This window comes from Pollachius pollachius (assembly GCF_949987615.1).
Source record: "Pollachius pollachius genome assembly, chromosome: 2".
Classification (NCBI taxonomy): Eukaryota; Metazoa; Chordata; class Actinopteri; order Gadiformes; family Gadidae; genus Pollachius; species Pollachius pollachius.
The window spans coordinates 9,776,226-9,793,707 of NC_136935.1; the positions used below are offsets into that span (position 1 = coordinate 9,776,226).

Consider the following 17,482-nt stretch of genomic DNA (forward strand, 5'->3'; position numbering starts at 1 on the left):
TGGGGGAGCCGCCCCCATTGGCCGACATGGGTCAAGGCTGCGGACGAATCAGATGAAACCATTTCCTGAATGAGTCATATCAGCCAATCAATATCAATGGTGATTGGGAGCACAAGGTTTGGGTGCCACCACCGGATAGTTTCCCCCAGGTGAGAACAAAACAAGTCTCTATCCGGCGCTGGCTCGGTCGATGATGGGAAGATAAGAGACATAATAGGGAGTTCTGTTTGTTTACTCGACAGGTACCTCCGCTAGCTTACGCCGTTGTACAGGGTTACATTCCTGCACTTGCTACACTATCCACAGGCCACAACGCTCCGAGTGCCTGGAGCGATGCACGTAAACCGGCTAGAGAGGCAACATGACACTGCAGGGCCAGCACAGAGGAAGCATGAGAAACAGAGACAGGGACAGTGACAACCATTACCTCACATTCTACTGTACTTGTACCTTATTTTTTACTTCATTTACCTTCAGTATGTAAGTAAGTAAACAGTGAAGATTTCCTGATGAACAGAGACAGGTCATACTTCATCTTAATTCCAATTGCAATGCAATAAGCAGTCTGAAAACATTAAAATAAATGTAAAACAAAGAAAAGGTATAATCATATGTAAAATCAATTTGCTATAAGTTTTTCATCTCTTGTCACCGATCAACCTGAGCCGAGCTCAGAAATAAGTGACACACCAGTGAAGAAAACATATACTTCGAGAGTCTGGTTCAATGGTGGGCATAGGCCACCCTGGGACGGACGGACGGACACACACACACACACACACACACACACACACACACACACACACACACACACACACACACACACACACACACACACACACACACACACACACACACACACACACACACACACACACACACACACACACCACCTGTAGCCTACTATGGGGCTGTTTCTGCTACTGCCTGGCCCGTCTCATGCACTACATCTTCATCTCTACAAGTGCATCCATTCTGTCTTCATACCTTTTGTTGTTGTCTTCCCCTGCCTCCAGCCCCCCCCCCCCAACCCCACCACAATCACTCACTCTCTCTCTCTCTCTCTCTCTACATCCTCTGAAGGGGCTGTGCTTTCATCTCTGGCTCTTTCAACCTTGCTCCGCACCATCAACCCATTTGTCTGTCTAGTCACATCTCCATCCACCCCCCTCCATCTCTCACTCACTCACAGCCTCTACACCCCCCCATCCCCTCTCAATTCACTTCAATTGCTTTATTGGCATGAAAGAAAAACATGGTCATAGTGTCAAAGTAAAACAATCAAATCTCTCTTCCCGTCTCTCTCTTTTTATCCCTCTCAGTCTCTCCCCATCTCGTGACATTCTCTCGACTACTCTCCCATCCTCTTCCTTTCTCTCGCCTACCCCTTTTACACCAACATGGAATGGGTTCCATTGCAGTTTGCGCACCTAATTTTGACTGGAAATTAATCGATTGTTTCGCAGCTGGAGCCAAAAAATGCCGGTCTTCCTAAACCTGAAGCGAGAACCATGATGACAGTTGGTGTGTCATTAATGTACACGTTGCAAAGACAGGATGGAACAAAAGGAATGCTACAACTGTTTACATCCAATGTGCATGGTGCAATGATGATTCTGCTCAAAACTTGTGGAAACGTGGGCTGGTTCACTAGACAGGGCCTAGGTTCTAAGCATCCGGTTCACGGAACCGGTTCAAGAACCAGAGCTAATTTTGGGGAAAAGGGCCATCTGTGTCTCTCTACCTTGGTAGCCAGCAGTTGTTGCTGGGCCTCTATCTGCTGCTGTTGTCGGGCAGCCATCTCCTGCAGCTCAGCCAGGGTCATGTCCATCCGTGGGGCAGCCACCTGACCAGACATGAAAGTCAGCAAAAAAAAACACAACACAGGTGCATCCCAGACTCAAAGTCGTCCCAGTTGTTATTGCGATAGCACGGATGGAAGCCCTGGAGGTCAATTCATTAATCATCCAGATGAAGGTGACACATAGACTGTCAAAACTACTAGCTGTTTGCGTGAAGGACTTTGGGTCAAAAGCATACCAACACATTGATTGACTTAGTAATGCTATACTCATACACTTATAGTACATATGATATTAATGTATATCATCTTAATAAACCTAAAGTCAAAACAACATGCTACAGTAAATATTGGATGCCTGTGGTCGCACTCTGGTCTGCTGACACGAGCAGCAACCGACCAAACTAGTTTCCTTCTTCCTTCCCGACTTCAAATCCTTCAACAGCCTTCTGTCATGTGCAAAGGTGAAACCTTGTAATTATTCTGATGGATGGAGACACGCAATATATTTAAAGCGGAAAAAAAAAGAAAAAATACACACACACACACACACACACACACACACACACAAATGACGGGAGACATTGTTTGTCATTTATAGTAACCCAGCAGCTTTGTAAATGTATTTTAATATCTATATTATTCATATAGGTCCTACATGATATCATCTTGGAATGTTACAACCATTATCATACGGTATAGAGTATTGAGAAATGACTGTACAAAACACAACAGCCAATAGGAACTCACCCCGTTCTCCATCCTCCTGTCGGGCGGGCCTTTCACTCCGTTCCTCTTGGGCTCCGAGCCCCGTGAGCTGGCTAAAGGGCGACGGGCAGAACGACACATTGCCCAGTCAGACATGTTGTTCCCCTGAGCGAGCTCAAATCACCAGGTCCACTCAGAACACAACGAACACACTGCTAGGACAACCCCCAAGGGACGCCTCCTCATTCCCCCTGCGGCCTGTTTCCCTTCTAGGCGCAACTAGTGAGCACACATACCTAGGGGTGGGTGCGTGTGTGTGTGTTAATGAGAGGCGAACGCACACCTATTAGCCAGGGGTCGAGAAAGAGCTTAGGAGACGCACTGTAGGAAACAAAGATGGGATCAGTGCTGCTTTGTGACTGGGTATAATCTTCAAGATTTGCTTCACTATACAATCCCCCGGCCAGCCAAGGACCCCTGTTAATTAAGCGCGTGTCCGAGTACACGTATGATAAGCAGCATATGGCAGCGATTGGGGGAGGTGCCCACTGGACCATATCTGAAGTTCTGTGTGTGCCCTATGAAAAAAGCCACTTAGGATTACATAACGGTCTGGGGTGACCTTTGACCAGTTACATACATAGGACTGTGTTGGGGCGGTCAAAGTGACAAGCTAAGCCTTTTATAGGAAGGGGAAAAAACATGCACACACACACACACCCACACGGTTCAGTCAGATGGAAAAAACCAGTGACAAAATGAATGCATAACTTAAGGATGTTGGTAAAACTATCGCCTTGTTTTAACATTAACAATTGATACGCGATGAGACATTAACCATGCTGATCTTGAATACAATAACAAACTGCAGCAGTGGCAGAAGGGAATATCAGACCTAGGCTTGCTTGTACACCCTCTGTTTCTGTACCCTCAGAAAATTCAGTTTAGGTAAATTTCCACCATGGTATTACACAGCGGGCTTAGCTTAGCTCCGCTAGCGGAGTGGGAAAACAACAACAACAACAGGAGCGGGCCAACACAACAGGAAGGCAGAAAAGTGCCGTCTAATCCGGCTGCCAGACTCCAGTCGAGAGGGATAAGAGAGCTCAGGGTTACGCAAGTGGGGTCTGAGAGGATCGCGGCGGGACAAAAATACTAAAGCATTTCTGTGTACTCGATGGAAAGTGAACAGTAACAGGCTTATGATGACATAGCTGGGACCGCCAGCACACCATAGAGCTAAGAGTGTAGGGGCTTGTCTAAGAATCCCAGACCAGCTGATATGAACTAAGAGTCGTCTTTGGGTCTAGATTTCTTCTACTACAGCAAATGAGCAATGAGAGGAATTGTACATAAATGATTGCCAGGTGAACTTGCGTGTGTATGTGAATGCGTACTTGTGTGTGTGTCAGAAGTGCGTGAGTAGTTCATGCAATCTCAAAGATTGCCAGATGGCCGAAAGATAAATGTGTAAAGGTTGGCACCTGTCGCTGTACACTTCTGTCAACATAGCTCTACTTTAAGGTGTGTTTGTGTCTCTGTGTGTGTGTATATATGTAAATAGCTATAAATGTGCATATTATGGTCTGTGTGTGTTAGTCTGCGTCTGTGTGTTTGCTCACCTGACTCCCTGCTTGGCGCGCGGTCATGGCGGAGGAAGAAGCGCACCTCCCCCCTGTGCTGCCCCCATCGCTGGAGCACATCCAACATCCTCTCTCCGTCCCCTACTGGCCGCTCTGCAGAACAAATGCCACCACATGATTACACACACGACCTACTCATGATCCCAAACACATTGTGGATGGACACACTCCCGCTCCAGTCCCCCCCCAGAAGCAATGTTTGGGTTTGTGGGCAAAGGGTCGGCGTGTTTGAATAACTCAATCCCAACATCCTCAGTCTAGCTACAATACACCCATGTCTGAGCAGGATGTCCAACCCCTACCCGCTCCTTAATGACATGATTCTCGAGCTCAAAATGACGGCTCGTGCCAGCTACTCACTCGCACGCGCGTGACGGATACGCATGACCATGGCAACGTGAGCGAGTGTGGTGATCAGACGCTTTGTAAATCCTGTCAGACTGCACAAGCCTGCTCCCAGGCTGCCCTACTTTCACAGAAGATTCCCTTACAGCACATCCGTCTCCGGCTGATCTTGAAACAAGGAGAGGCCCGGGGCCCCGACGGGCCGTCTTGAAGTCAATTATCGTGGCCTTAAATTAAGCCATAGAGCTCATGGATCCATTCTTTCCTCAACCTCCATTTGAAGGTGTTTCATCATATAAAACATCCAAGATTACCAGCACAGCACTAAAGTGTGCCCTCTTTCAAAACTTGATTTTTAGATCACAACATTACACAAACAATAAATTGTCTGGACGGTATGTAAATCTAACTTCAGGCATCAGCGTAACAAAACGGTAACCCACGAATAGTATAAATAGCGTGCATGCCAACATACGGAAATCTGTCCCGTATTGTTTTTCCGACATACAGGTTAGTCAAGTATACGACTTATCGAGGGCCGGGTTGATATTTAGCACCGGATACGTGAAACCACACCATTGACAGAAGAAACAGTATACTTCTCCTTTCACACCACTGCAAAGCATATTCACGTAGGCGGCAGAAAACAACTTGAGTGGAATAAGAGTGCAGAACCGTCCATCTACTCCAGCAGTCTTCGGCCCTCCATAACGGCCGCTTCATGAATATTCTCCTTGTGAAGGTGCTTGCGCGCCATAATTGGCGTTCTCCTCTCGACTGCTTTATGGAGGCATTACCATGGCGACGGGGCAGCAAAGTCCCGTGGTCCTTGAGATGTGATTGTGTGATGCGACCACTTCCCTGGATACGCCAATTATCCTCACTCTCCTCCGTAAATTTGCATCAAGACGCCGCAAGACTCTGGCCGAGGCTGAGCGCCCACCACAAAGATATCATTATACATCGTTTGCCGTAGTCAACGCAGAGGGGAACCGACAATAATGCAAGTTCAAATCCGTGTGCCGGGTCCCTTCACGGTGTACACAACCACGTGTCCATACCTCCAAAACATAATGGATATTTCTCATTCCTGATTTATATCCAACCCCACGATGACCCCTCCCCCCAAAAATAATCACCAACCTGCCGTGATTCACAGCCATCCTCTCCTCCTTCCCACCTTCCCCCCCCCCCCCCCCCCCCCCCCCCCCCCCCCACAATCCACCCATCCTCTCTTCTGAGTGACTTTCGAGGTAGAGGACAAAGTGACCGACCAAGCCAACACTCACCAGATCCGCGCCACATCTCCGCCAGGTGACAGTCCGCCTCGCCCGGCTCCTTGCAGAGCTCCACCACGTCTCGACACAGCGTCTCCGGGGTAACGGGCACCTCAGTAAAATGCTGATCATTGTTACTAAGGTACACTGTCAGGAACACCTGAAGGAGACAGGAGAGGGGGAGAGAGAGGGATAGAGAGAGGAAGAGAGCGGGAGGGGGAGAAGGAGAGGGCGGTAGAGGGCAAAGAAGGACAAAGAATCACAAAAGAATTGCATTAATGGAATTGCATGTAAACATGCAATTATGATTTGAAAGCACTTCAATAAAAGTGATAAAGGCTTGATTAAAAGTGATAAAGTCTTGATTATTTCCTGTCAAACTGTTAAGGCTGAGTGAAATAATGAAGTGTTTAAAATCCCCCGTTTACGCAGTTAACAACTACAATTGTCAAACTACTGTCAAACTCAATACATTGTCAAACTACTGATATTGAGTTTCAATAGGGCGAAACTCGAATCGGTCAATATTGCCCAGCTCTACCTCTGCCTTCATTCTCGTCTATCAACAGAAAAAAGAAAACACAAGCCAGGGACAAGCATTCCAGCTCCGGCCGCAAACTGCTAACAAGCGCTGTCACCACGGTGAGACCTCCCCCATCACCCACACACACAAGCCAACCAACCCCCGAAACACACACACGCTTAATGAATGCCCCTGCCGAGGGGGGCATCTTAAAGGGCCGAGACACACAGACACAAGCTGGCCGTCTGGACAAGCTGGAGTGGAGGGTCTGGCTGACACACACAGAGACAGAGACAGAGACAGAGAGAGAGAGAGAGAGAGAGAGAGAGAGAGAGAGAGAGAGAGAGAGAGAGAGAGAGAGAGAGAGAGAGAGAGAGAGAGGTTTTGGGTAGGATCACACAGTCATCTACAAAGGACACACTCTCCTGGTCACAGACTGACCACTGGTATGAGCTGGCCAACCTGCTATGGAGAAGCAGTTGGCCGATTCCTTGCAGCAGTGTTTTGTATGTCTATCACATAAAATGTTTCCTCCATAGCTGATGAATGATAAGCGAGTAGAAGAAGCCCAATGGAATGAAGATTAGATTAGTAACATTGCATTGAGAGAAACGTTTCTTACAAAAGCACCAAAATATAAACAAAAGATTAACTAGAGTGTGCAATATTTTTCCCATGTGTCATTTGATGCATTGTTGCCAAAGATGATGGGCTTAAAACCTTCGGTCCACGTGGTTCATACACAGATGTGTGCTAAGCTTTTAGGGGCTTGCTGGAATATGCTCGGTGTGTAATCTGGCCATCAGTTTAACACAAGAGCTTAGGTTAAGCTTTGATAAAAGCCAATTTTATGACTTGAAGGCCATGGGGCGCATGGGTCAAGCTGATCTTATTGAGCCTCCACACACCTCCTGGGATGGCCTCAAATTAAAGAGAGAAAAGTAATTGAATAGAGAAATACAATCAACAGGGCAGGGTGGCCCCTTATAAGTTAGCGACTCCCAGTAAAAGGTTTAGAGTTTGAACGTCAATGTGCACAATATGCCCTACCTGCTCCTGCAGACATCAAAAAGATTCACTGACTTACAGGTGAAGATGGTTCAAATCTGCTTAATGCCTCAATAGTAAAAGGAAAATAGACTAAATGGTAACCAAACCAATAACTGAAGAATTTGTAGCCGGCCATTTTAAACGAAACAATCACCCCAGTGTAACGCGGAGCCCCCGACCATATACAATGTAGCGACCCTGCGAGACCTTTCTATTCTGAGAGTGGCGGCGGCGGAGGCCTGGCCCACCAGGGCTTTGCCGGGAACATCAGGTCAGCTAGGTCACTCTGACAAAAGGGGGCGGAGGGGCCGGTGTAGAACAGTCAACAGTCAGACTGGGGCGGGGGTTCAGATCCCCCATGGGGTGCCCCACGTGTGAGCTATGTGCCTTTTAATCCCATCCTTAACGTGGGCCTCTAACCCGGTGAGTAAGTAAGTAAGCAAGTGGGCAGGTGGGTAGGGGAGACGCCGTCGCCCTGGCAACTGATACAGGCTGCTATTATCAACAGACTTTTCCCACACCACCGGATGGAAGCCGTGAAAAAAAAAGCCGTGAAAAAAAAAAAGGAAGGGATGGGTGGCTGGGGTCTGACTCACCAGGATTTCCGGCGCAAGAAGAACAGTCGACCTACCATTGGGCTGTAAATGATTTATCTGATCTATGGCGCTCAACGGGCTAATGAGTATTCCTATCAGGCAGCTCTACTATACATGGGCTGTAAACACATTTAAAACACGCCCCCCTAATCCGTCACCACCTGCAGTGGATGACCCAATATATACACGTTGGAGAACATTGTCCCGCAGAACTTGATCAATTAGGGTAATCCTCCCTCCCACCCGGCCCTGTCCACCCACACTGAGAGGTGTCCATTGTTGTTGGGAGATGGTCTCAAGTTGTGGTCCAGACATAATGGCCGAGTCTCTGATGAGACTGCAAAGTAAATACTTCAAAAGAAAAAACGCACACCAAACACACGGAAATGTACAAAGTGTGGAGACTGAAAAGGTCATTGAGACAACAGCAAAAGACATCACTGGAACCCGCCCAGGAATGCAGGATAGAGATAGAGATAGGGAGAGGTATTAGAGTGAGAGCAACGTAGAGAAGAAAGAGGGAAAATAAATCGAGAAAGAGAATACATAGTAAATTGGAGAAATAGAGAGAAGGGAGGAATGCGATAGAAAGAGAGTGAGAAAAGGAGATTGAGACAAACTGAGATAGACCGAGTTGGAGAGAGTAGAAAGAGACAAATGGAAAAAGGAACTAATGAGAAACAGAGAAAGAAAAGGGAAAAGGAAATCAATGGAGAAAGACAGTCGGAATTAAAGAAGAAATGGCGAGAGAGAGAAATAAGAGAGAGAAATGGAGAGAGCAAAGGAGAGCACGGCAGCAAGCACAAAAAAGTGTGGTAGGGGGATGGGGAGCTGGAGGGGGAGGAGACAGCAGGGATTGTAGCGGAGGCATTCTGGCCTCAGCACTAAACTTAATGATCCAGCCCTGCCACCGGCCACTCCCCCGCCCCCATCCAGATGAGTTGGCACTTTGCTGCATCTGCTGCTGACCTTAAAACACACACACACACACACACACACACACACACACACACACACACACACACACACACACACACACACACACACACACACACACACACACACACACACACACACACACCTCTCAGTCCACTGTGGACACAAACCCACTGCTTTGCATAGTGCTGAAAACAATACAATGGCTGGAAGGAAACACTGGCTGGAAGGAAAACAGAAACTGCCTCTACGTGTGCCTGTGTGTAGAGCACGAGTGGAAGTAATGTGGCCAAACTTTGATAGTAGTATTTTACCTAATTACTTTATGGACCCTAAGGAGGTTGTGCCAATACATAATTGGCCAATATTCCACATGCCACCGTGGTTAACGCTGCTGGGGAACGGTTCTATTTTCATTAAAATTTGACCGCTAAAACCGCTTGTGTGTTCAGACCCTTGGCTTAGCCAATGCTTTAATGAGACTAAAAGTGAATTCAGATAAAGGTCATTTAGTAGCAGGCTGGGGTCAGGGGATATTGCTCAAGGATAACTACTACAGGTAGACTTTGGACCTTAGCGATAGAACCTAGCAGTGTTGGGAAAGTTCACTTTCTTCGTGAACTAGTTCAAAGTTCAGTTCACAAATCTTAAAATGAACTAGTTCAGTTAAACGTTCATAATTCAAAGTTTTGAACTAAGTTCACAGTTCCAAAAAATGAACTAGTTCATAGTTCTTTTTTTCAATATGTTGCTGTGAGCTTTTCGTTTTTTCTGGTATTTTGAACATTGAGCCCCCGTTGTGGTTTGTCTAGGATGATATAGAGTGGTTGAATCAAGTATCGTAGCGAAATACGGTTTCTATCGTGTTTTATTGCACATTTAGCGCATTTTGTAAATCCCATTGATTTCTGTTGGAAGACTCATTACTCATTGGCCGGAAACGGAAAGGGGGGGTGTTCAGTCTTTAGTCTTTTCGCTCGGTTCTAGCCCTACTGATGAGACGGAGAACCGAGCGAAAAGACTACAACCAAACGTGAACAGCCCCCCTTTCCGTTTCCGGCCAACAAGCAATGATTCTATGAGATATTCTAGTCCGCTGAGCTATGAGCCAGAGAGAGCTAACGTTATGGATTGTACATATTTATAATTCGAAATTCGTCTCAGCCTTTATATCACAGATACACTAGGGTCTATAGCATATAACCGCGTTGTCTGATTACAGTTTAATTCATTTTCCACAATTGAACAGCTCTCGTTTCGAAGAATAATCACCGTGCCATTTGTTTCAATGGGAATCGCGCTGGTCTATACTTTCAAAGTAAAGTGTACATATTTATAATATGAAATTCGTCCCAGCCTTTATATGACAGATACTATAGGGTCTATAGCATATAACCACCTTTTCTGATTACAGTTTAATGTAACAGTAAGCTGGCAACACCTCAACTGCAAATGAACCGCACGGAGATTACCATGGCAACCGGTCAAACAATACGGCGATCTGCGCGCGCATCCGCCGTGTTGATAGAGAAATAACCCCCCCATTGAACGAAGTTAAACCGAGTGAGCGTGTCGTTCACTGACACCAGAATGAACGAGTTCACAGTAACGTTCATCAGGCAGTAATACAGTACGTTCAGTTCACGTTCGCCCAAAATATGAACGAGTTCATGAACTTTCGTTCAGTGAACGCGTTCAGGCACAACACTGGAACCTAGTATCTTTAAGCTGAGAGTCCATGATGCTAACCACTACACTATCCTGCCCCTTGGCTTACTGAATGGAAAATGCATTCACACACCAACAAATTAATGGAAACCCGACAGGGAGAGAAATTAAAAGCAAGCATGTTAACAAACACAATTGCGGGTCGTAGTTAAAGAACGTTGATGCAGGTACCCGCAAAATTAGAAAAAACTTTACAAAAGGCCTTAACTAAAGCCCCTTTCACACGTGCACGGCACCCCTGAATCATGATCTAGACTTTACCCAGAGGAGCTGTCGGTGAGAACTCAAATGTCCGAATCAGCTCGACCAGACATTGAGCAGTTCTCTGTGGTACCAAGTCTGTGAAATGTCCGATTGAGGCCATTTGTGAAAAGAGCAGGTCATTGTCCAGAGAATTCACAGCCACAGATCCTGTCCTATATTATTTGCTGTATGCAAATGCATGCAATGCAAAGATGAAGAAGAGTTTGCAGCGGATAGAGGTATTCTATATGTGACTAGCGCTAAACCAGAAGTAGGCAAACAATCCACAGGATAAGAAGGAGATATCAATGGGTCATTATTTTGGATGAATCAGTAGTCTCATCTCCCATCGTCAATGTCTTAATGCGTCAGGTCCTGCATCCTGTGTAGGCTTCACCAAAGCGCCTCCCCTGCTTAAACCAAACATATTTCTAGTATGTTAGAATGGACCATCTCCTGATGTGCGAGGGTGCAACTCGCGACAACGTCCAGACCTGAATCTCCGGCCATTGTCATAGTTCATAAGAGAAAATGGCTCTCATTTCAGGTGGTTTGAGGCAAAGATGTAGTTGCTGTTGTCTCACGTAGATTCCCCAGTGCTTGTGAATGGGAGGAGGAGGAGTAGCGCAAGGTTCCACTGCAACGCATGGCCATAAAATTTGAATTCCCCTTACGGTGTCAGCTGGAGGACAAACTTCACTGTGGTATTCTCTGCTTCAGAGGGCAAAGTATCACGACACAGAGGTGTCACTCACAACCAACAACAAATAAATTGAAATACAAATGATCACAGAGAGCAATGCGCCAGTACGATAGTACACACACACACACACACACACACACACACACACACACACACACACACACACACACACACACACACACACACACACACACACACACACACACACACACACACACACACACACACCTATACCTGCTCATTAATTAAATGCTTGTTCAATTGGAAGTCCCTTTGGTATCTGCTGAATGACTAAATAGTCAATATTTAACAGGTTTCATCATCCTCCATATCTCAGAGATGACTGAATAATCCACAAGAAAATATATAGTTTTGCTTTGATGGACTACTGGTGGAGTATCACATTTGAAAGCTAAAACTTAGTAGCCAATACCTAGGTTTCAGGCTGCAATACCTCTAGAGAACTTATCCCTGGTTCTCCACTACAACACACCGGACTCACAAATGTCATTTGAATGCAAGCGTTGTTCACTTCCAACGCAGAGACACTCATCATGTGTTATGACACAGCATCAAAAGCGAGTGCGTGTGTGTGTAAGATTAAAGGCTGCAACATCAAATAGAAAAAGTCATATCTCATCGTTGGCAGTCTTGACTAGAGCATACATCAGAGTGTACCACGGCATGCGCCAAGCGCTATAATTCTCCCTGGCAAACAATCAAATAAGTGTTACGGGATGAATTTACAAGATGACGACCAATGACACAGTCTAGTATTGACTAATACACCTCACCTGCATGCCTCCCTCTCACCACAGATTCCTGCCGTCTGCAGAGAAACAGGATTTTCCAGCCTCCCTGGGTTGACTGATCACCTGTGTGACAGTCTATGACTTTAGGTTTCATAGATAAACTTTAACGTCACAGCCAATTACCGGGGGAGTGTGTGTGTGTGTGTGTGTGTGTGTGTTCCAAAAAAGCTCACTCCAAAAAAAAAGGGGCAGAGTCAGGCACGTGTGTTTCCTAACGTGGGGAAAAACGGATGAAAAATAACAGGAAATGGCTTTATGAGTGGATACTAAAAAGCGGGTAAGCAGACTTTGTCCTTGTTTGGGGATCATTGAGAACCGCGACACTAAACAATAACCAATAAATATCCCTAACAGTACTACAGTGAACAGAGACCCCGCCCACAGATGAAGTGCCCCATTATCCCCTTATTGTCTCCTTGTAAGGGTCAATTCCAATTGCGTTAGAGTCTCCCGAGGTCTGGGCACAAACTCAATCGCCCTCTTATTAAGTTAGCACGAAGCGCCTGCCACTGCAGTTTCCCCATCGCACGTGGTCCAAAATAACACACAGCACCATGGGTTTAACGCAATTACACTGCCAATTCCAGATAAGTACCACACAAAGTCCCATTATAGGGAATACAAATCAATATCTCTATCTCTAGCGAGTCCTTGCATCCTTGGGGTATTTTGCAAAGTTTGTCTCGCAATTAAAAATAAACTGTAGCAAGATACTAAAGTTGGCCAACTATGTCCCATCACTAGGGAAAGTGCACTGCTCTCCATCTGTGTGTGTGTAGATCTGACGATGCAACCATCTGGCTCACGATGCCACAAGTATATATATGCCATGATTGTTGGCGTATTCTCATTAGTACAATGAAAGGCATACAGCAACTGCACCCTCATCTACATCATCAGAGTTGAACCCAGCCAGAAGAGAGCTCTTGACTTTGAGGGTTCTTGGGGAACTGAAGTAGCACAGTATGCCCAGTCTTCAATCAAGATCTTCTACACCATCTCCGAATAGACCGTGCCTGGAAATTCTCCATGTGAATTTTGATCACTAGGAATCTTCTGATCATCTCTAATGCACAACACCAATATCAAAGAAATATTGCTGTGGCTAGCAAGTCAAAGCCAACTAGGCCTGGTTGCGTTTGTAACTCCTAAATGTGATTACGAGGACTTTCTAAGAAGGGCTCCAGCTCCGAGACTGCGGCAGAGGCTCCCACTGTGTCTGCCCGCTCCAGCCACAGCACCGGGTTCCAGGACTTGAATCCCGTCCAGAATGTCAAAATAAAAAAATAAAAAGGGGGGCCTGGCAGCAGCAAATTCCCTTGCAGCTTTATGCATTATTCCTCTTCATCTTCCCTCTCTCTCTATCGCAATCTACCCCATGGTGGTCAAGGAGGCGAGGGAGAAAAGGTCAGGAGGAGGAACAGACGATGAACATAAGGTAGGAAGCATAGATAACTAAGCCAGGTCTAATTTTATCTGTGGTTTATTTGGAAAAAGGAGTAGAACATACAGGAACTGGAGGGAGTTGAAACTGCTGAAGTAGGATTGGCCAGGCTCTATCCTCCATCTTAACTGCACAACTTGGTGTTTCTTTTCAAAATCTATAAACATTTTCTACACTGTTGTGCTCCTAAACTAATCTACTCATTTCCTGGATGAGATAAGAAAATATTTTCTTTGCAACATGCACAAGCCTAATGCCTTTAGGTAACGCAAAGTCGGATCTAGGCGCTGATAAAATGTGATCATAAGAATTGCTCAAAAAATAAATCTGCAATTTTGCGGGGGGAACGTTTATCAAACCTTTTTTGGTAGGTAAATAATAGCAAAAAATAATCCAAATGAAGGAAAATGTGCTTAGTTGACCTCTCTCGAGTATGGACACTTTGGGAACGCTATTGTGCTGATTCTACCAGAAGCCCAAGAAAAAAACGCTTGGTGAAGCAAGGGAATACATTAGCTGGCTGGATGGGGAAACACTGTATTAACTCTTTTCTCTGTCTATTCACAGAAGATTCCGGCAGATTTCACAACATCAAGTAGTTTTTCCCCATATTAGGAAGTCGGCTGTTATAACAATGGCTTAATAAAATATTCATTTTTTGTTTGTTCATAAACTGCATGTCTTCTAGGGAGACTCTTCTATTCTTGTAATAATTAACAACTTATGCATTAGACAGCATTTGAAAACATGGATTAATCAAGAGCAATTATTGTCTACACAATCTGGTTTAGTTGTGCCATCTTTTCATCTCCCCAAAGGAGGATGACAGTACAAAACATTTGCCAGGAATGCCCTTTATTATCCCTGCTGTGAGAGTCTGGTTACATAACGACAGAGACCCTCCCAGTGTAAACACAACGATGTAGTGGCCACAGATGATTCCTGCTTGGGTGGTTGTTGATACACACAGCAAAGTCTGGGCTAATCAGAACATAGCATCGCTTTTCCCACCATCAACATAAGGATATAGTTGTTGTGGTCTTAACCTGCCGATGTATTCCTGGATCATTGGCGTTCGTACTGTAGAGCAAACATTTAAATGTACGTAGGCCAGACCTGCTCGAATCTTATCTGAAGGAAAAATCCACCTGCCAAGCAACTCCTCCATGGGAGAGGGAAGAATGAACAATATTCACGATACAAATGAAAACAGGGAAAGGCACACCGAAACCAATTAGCATTATGCATAAAAAAGAGATGCAATGAGACATTCTTTATGGCCAGGATTCTGTGAAGAATCAATTAAGGCTGCAAAAGAATGGTCCTTTCACAGTAAAACACAGACAAACACACGCACACACATGCATTGAGATCAATCACTGCCAGTGGACCGACAGCTGCTCTTATTGCAGATAAGGACAAGTGGGGGGGAAAACAGAAAAGATAAAGAGTTGGGTCCTGTAATGGTTCAATAAATAAGGCACATCCCTTATCAGGGTGCGACCATGAGCAGGCATGGGGGCCGTATACAATATGATTCTCACACACAGCCCCCCACCCACCACGCTGACATATTGTGCTCAGTTGGGGCCAAGTCATCCCCCCCTCACCCTCTCCTGTATCTCCTCTTTGCCCCCTGCCAGTAATCACAACAGAAGAGCTAACCCTACCCCCAAAGTCCCAAGCCGGCAGCAACAGGGTCATGGGATATTTGCCATGCTCACTATTAGACAATACCTCTTGTCCAATAGGGGCCATATATAGGAGCCCCCCGTTCTTTGCTGATGAGGCTGACACAACATACATGCTAAGAGAGCCAGGGCTCAATTATCTGACACCAACAATGTCCATACACATAAGGTACATGGGAGGTGCAGAATGGGGAAGGGGAGAGTGCAAGGTCTCAACTATGTGGGTATATAAAGGGATTCAGGGGAAATATGTTACGGTGACAATTTGTATGGATGTCGATGAGAACGCAGGCATGGCAGTCACAAACAGCGATGTGACAGAGCTTGGCTTGAATGACAAAGCTTGACCAATCTGTCACCATGGACAAGGTGATTCATTTACAGATCAGGACTGTTTTATCCAAGAGGAAGGGTAATAGGGACAAACTGATTACACTTGGCAGACCACGGTAAAGAGAACTAAATGCAAAAAGTCATATTTAGTGTGCTTCACATGATGAATTGCATTTCTTATTCTCAGCAACAAGACAAGGCAAGGCAAGGCAAAGACGCAAATTGGTCACAAGAAGCTTGAATGTTAAAAATAAATCAATGGGTTTCATACATTCATTTACATGCAGTATCAGTGCCCAAGGAACTGGAAATCTAGTCTGAATACCTATGTAATGCATTCCAGACAGTTATCTCAGGCCTAAGTTATATAAACAAAATACATCCTCTCATGTGAAAGAAAATGCAATCCAAGGGCAGCGGCTATAAAGGCTTTGATCCCTCCAGCAAAAGTTCGTTCTGAAGCAATCCTCTCTCATACTCTCACAGATGCATTACTGACGTATCTAACATTTGAATAGAGCAATGAGAGATTGTGTATAACAGTTAAAATATGGACCTTTGTCAAGAATGATGAAACCTCAAAACCATAGCTTTTTTCAGTAGTACAATGTCTATCTGTTTGACGTTTAGGTTCGGACTCAATTAGTGTACTTTATATCACAATATCTGCACATTATAACATAATTCCTAAATGATTATCAATGACCCTTATACATTTTTGGCATAATATAACACTTCGTTCCACCGCCTTAAAGCATACAACTGAACTAAGTGGGAACTAACAGCTAAAAACGATTCAGAATCTGAATAGCAGATACAGAGATACAGTACAACACGCTACAAAGTATCATGTTGCCACGTCCATTTAAATGCCCAGGCACCACTAAGTCTTCCGTAAGTTTATTGTGGTGACAACACAGACTCTTGGCGACCAATATGATTAACATAATATGTTTAATATTTATCTAAAACAAAGGGAAACTTGAACTCACCGGCATCATTTTAGCTTCGTACCGCATCTAGATGACCAAACAGAACGAATCCCACTGGTAGTTTCGTCGAAAGCAATGGAAAGGCGATCGCTTTAATCTCGTCGCCTAACCCGTAATGGGCAAGGCTACTTTTCCCGTTTCCGAATCCCGTCCTGTATTGAAAACATAACACGTTGCTTTTACCGAACAAAACAAATTAACAGCAAAACCAAAACGACCTCCTACAATGCTTTACATTTACAACAATTGGACCTGTTGCAACAAATAATGAGGCCTTCACAAGAAAGTTTCCGTGGCGATGGTTGGCATCACTTAGAAGTTGTTTGACTAATTGACGAGCACGGTGCGCAAAACAACTTTAATGTATATAATTCACGTACCTTAAAGTAATAACACAATAAGTTACTTCGTGGTGAACTATAATAATACTACTTGCCCGAGGAGGTTTATCCGTCTGCCCGAAACCCCGTTGACAGTGTTGTTCGGTGGCTTGCGAGCCTTTCCCAAGTGACGTAGTGGGAGGAAACTCATTCCAAGTGGGAGTCAAGCTCCGCCCCCTGTCGCGAGGAGCACCGTCGTAACCCTACACTTCCCCCCGTTGTCATGCCAAACAACACCGAGCAATTCATCGATATCAGAAATTGTATATTGTACTTT

At 45.2% G+C, this 17,482-nt stretch overlaps 1 protein-coding gene across 3 annotated transcripts in view; it reads right to left on the reverse strand.

The window, feature by feature from the left end:
- The window catches only part of tp53bp2a (tumor protein p53 binding protein, 2a), a 33,191-nt gene extending 15,865 nt beyond the window's left edge, over nucleotides 1-17,326 (reverse strand). For 2 of the 3 annotated variants that reach the window (XM_079730519.1, XM_079730517.1), the window contains exons 1-6: nucleotides 17,262-17,326; nucleotides 16,826-16,977; nucleotides 5,787-5,934; nucleotides 4,132-4,245; nucleotides 2,552-2,622; nucleotides 1,745-1,846 (exon numbers count right to left, since the gene is read on the reverse strand). In XM_079730519.1, coding sequence (XP_079586645.1) covers nucleotides 1,745-1,846; nucleotides 2,552-2,622; nucleotides 4,132-4,245; nucleotides 5,787-5,934; nucleotides 16,826-16,852 — 462 coding nt within the window. In that variant the 5' untranslated portion in view covers nucleotides 16,853-16,977; nucleotides 17,262-17,326. Of the gene's footprint in view, nucleotides 1-1,744; nucleotides 1,847-2,551; nucleotides 2,623-4,131; nucleotides 4,246-5,786; nucleotides 5,935-16,825; nucleotides 16,978-17,205 lie in introns of all 3 variants that reach the window. The other variant, XM_079730518.1, reaches the window with a different exon arrangement.
- Between the last annotated feature and the right edge of the window lie 156 nt (nucleotides 17,327-17,482).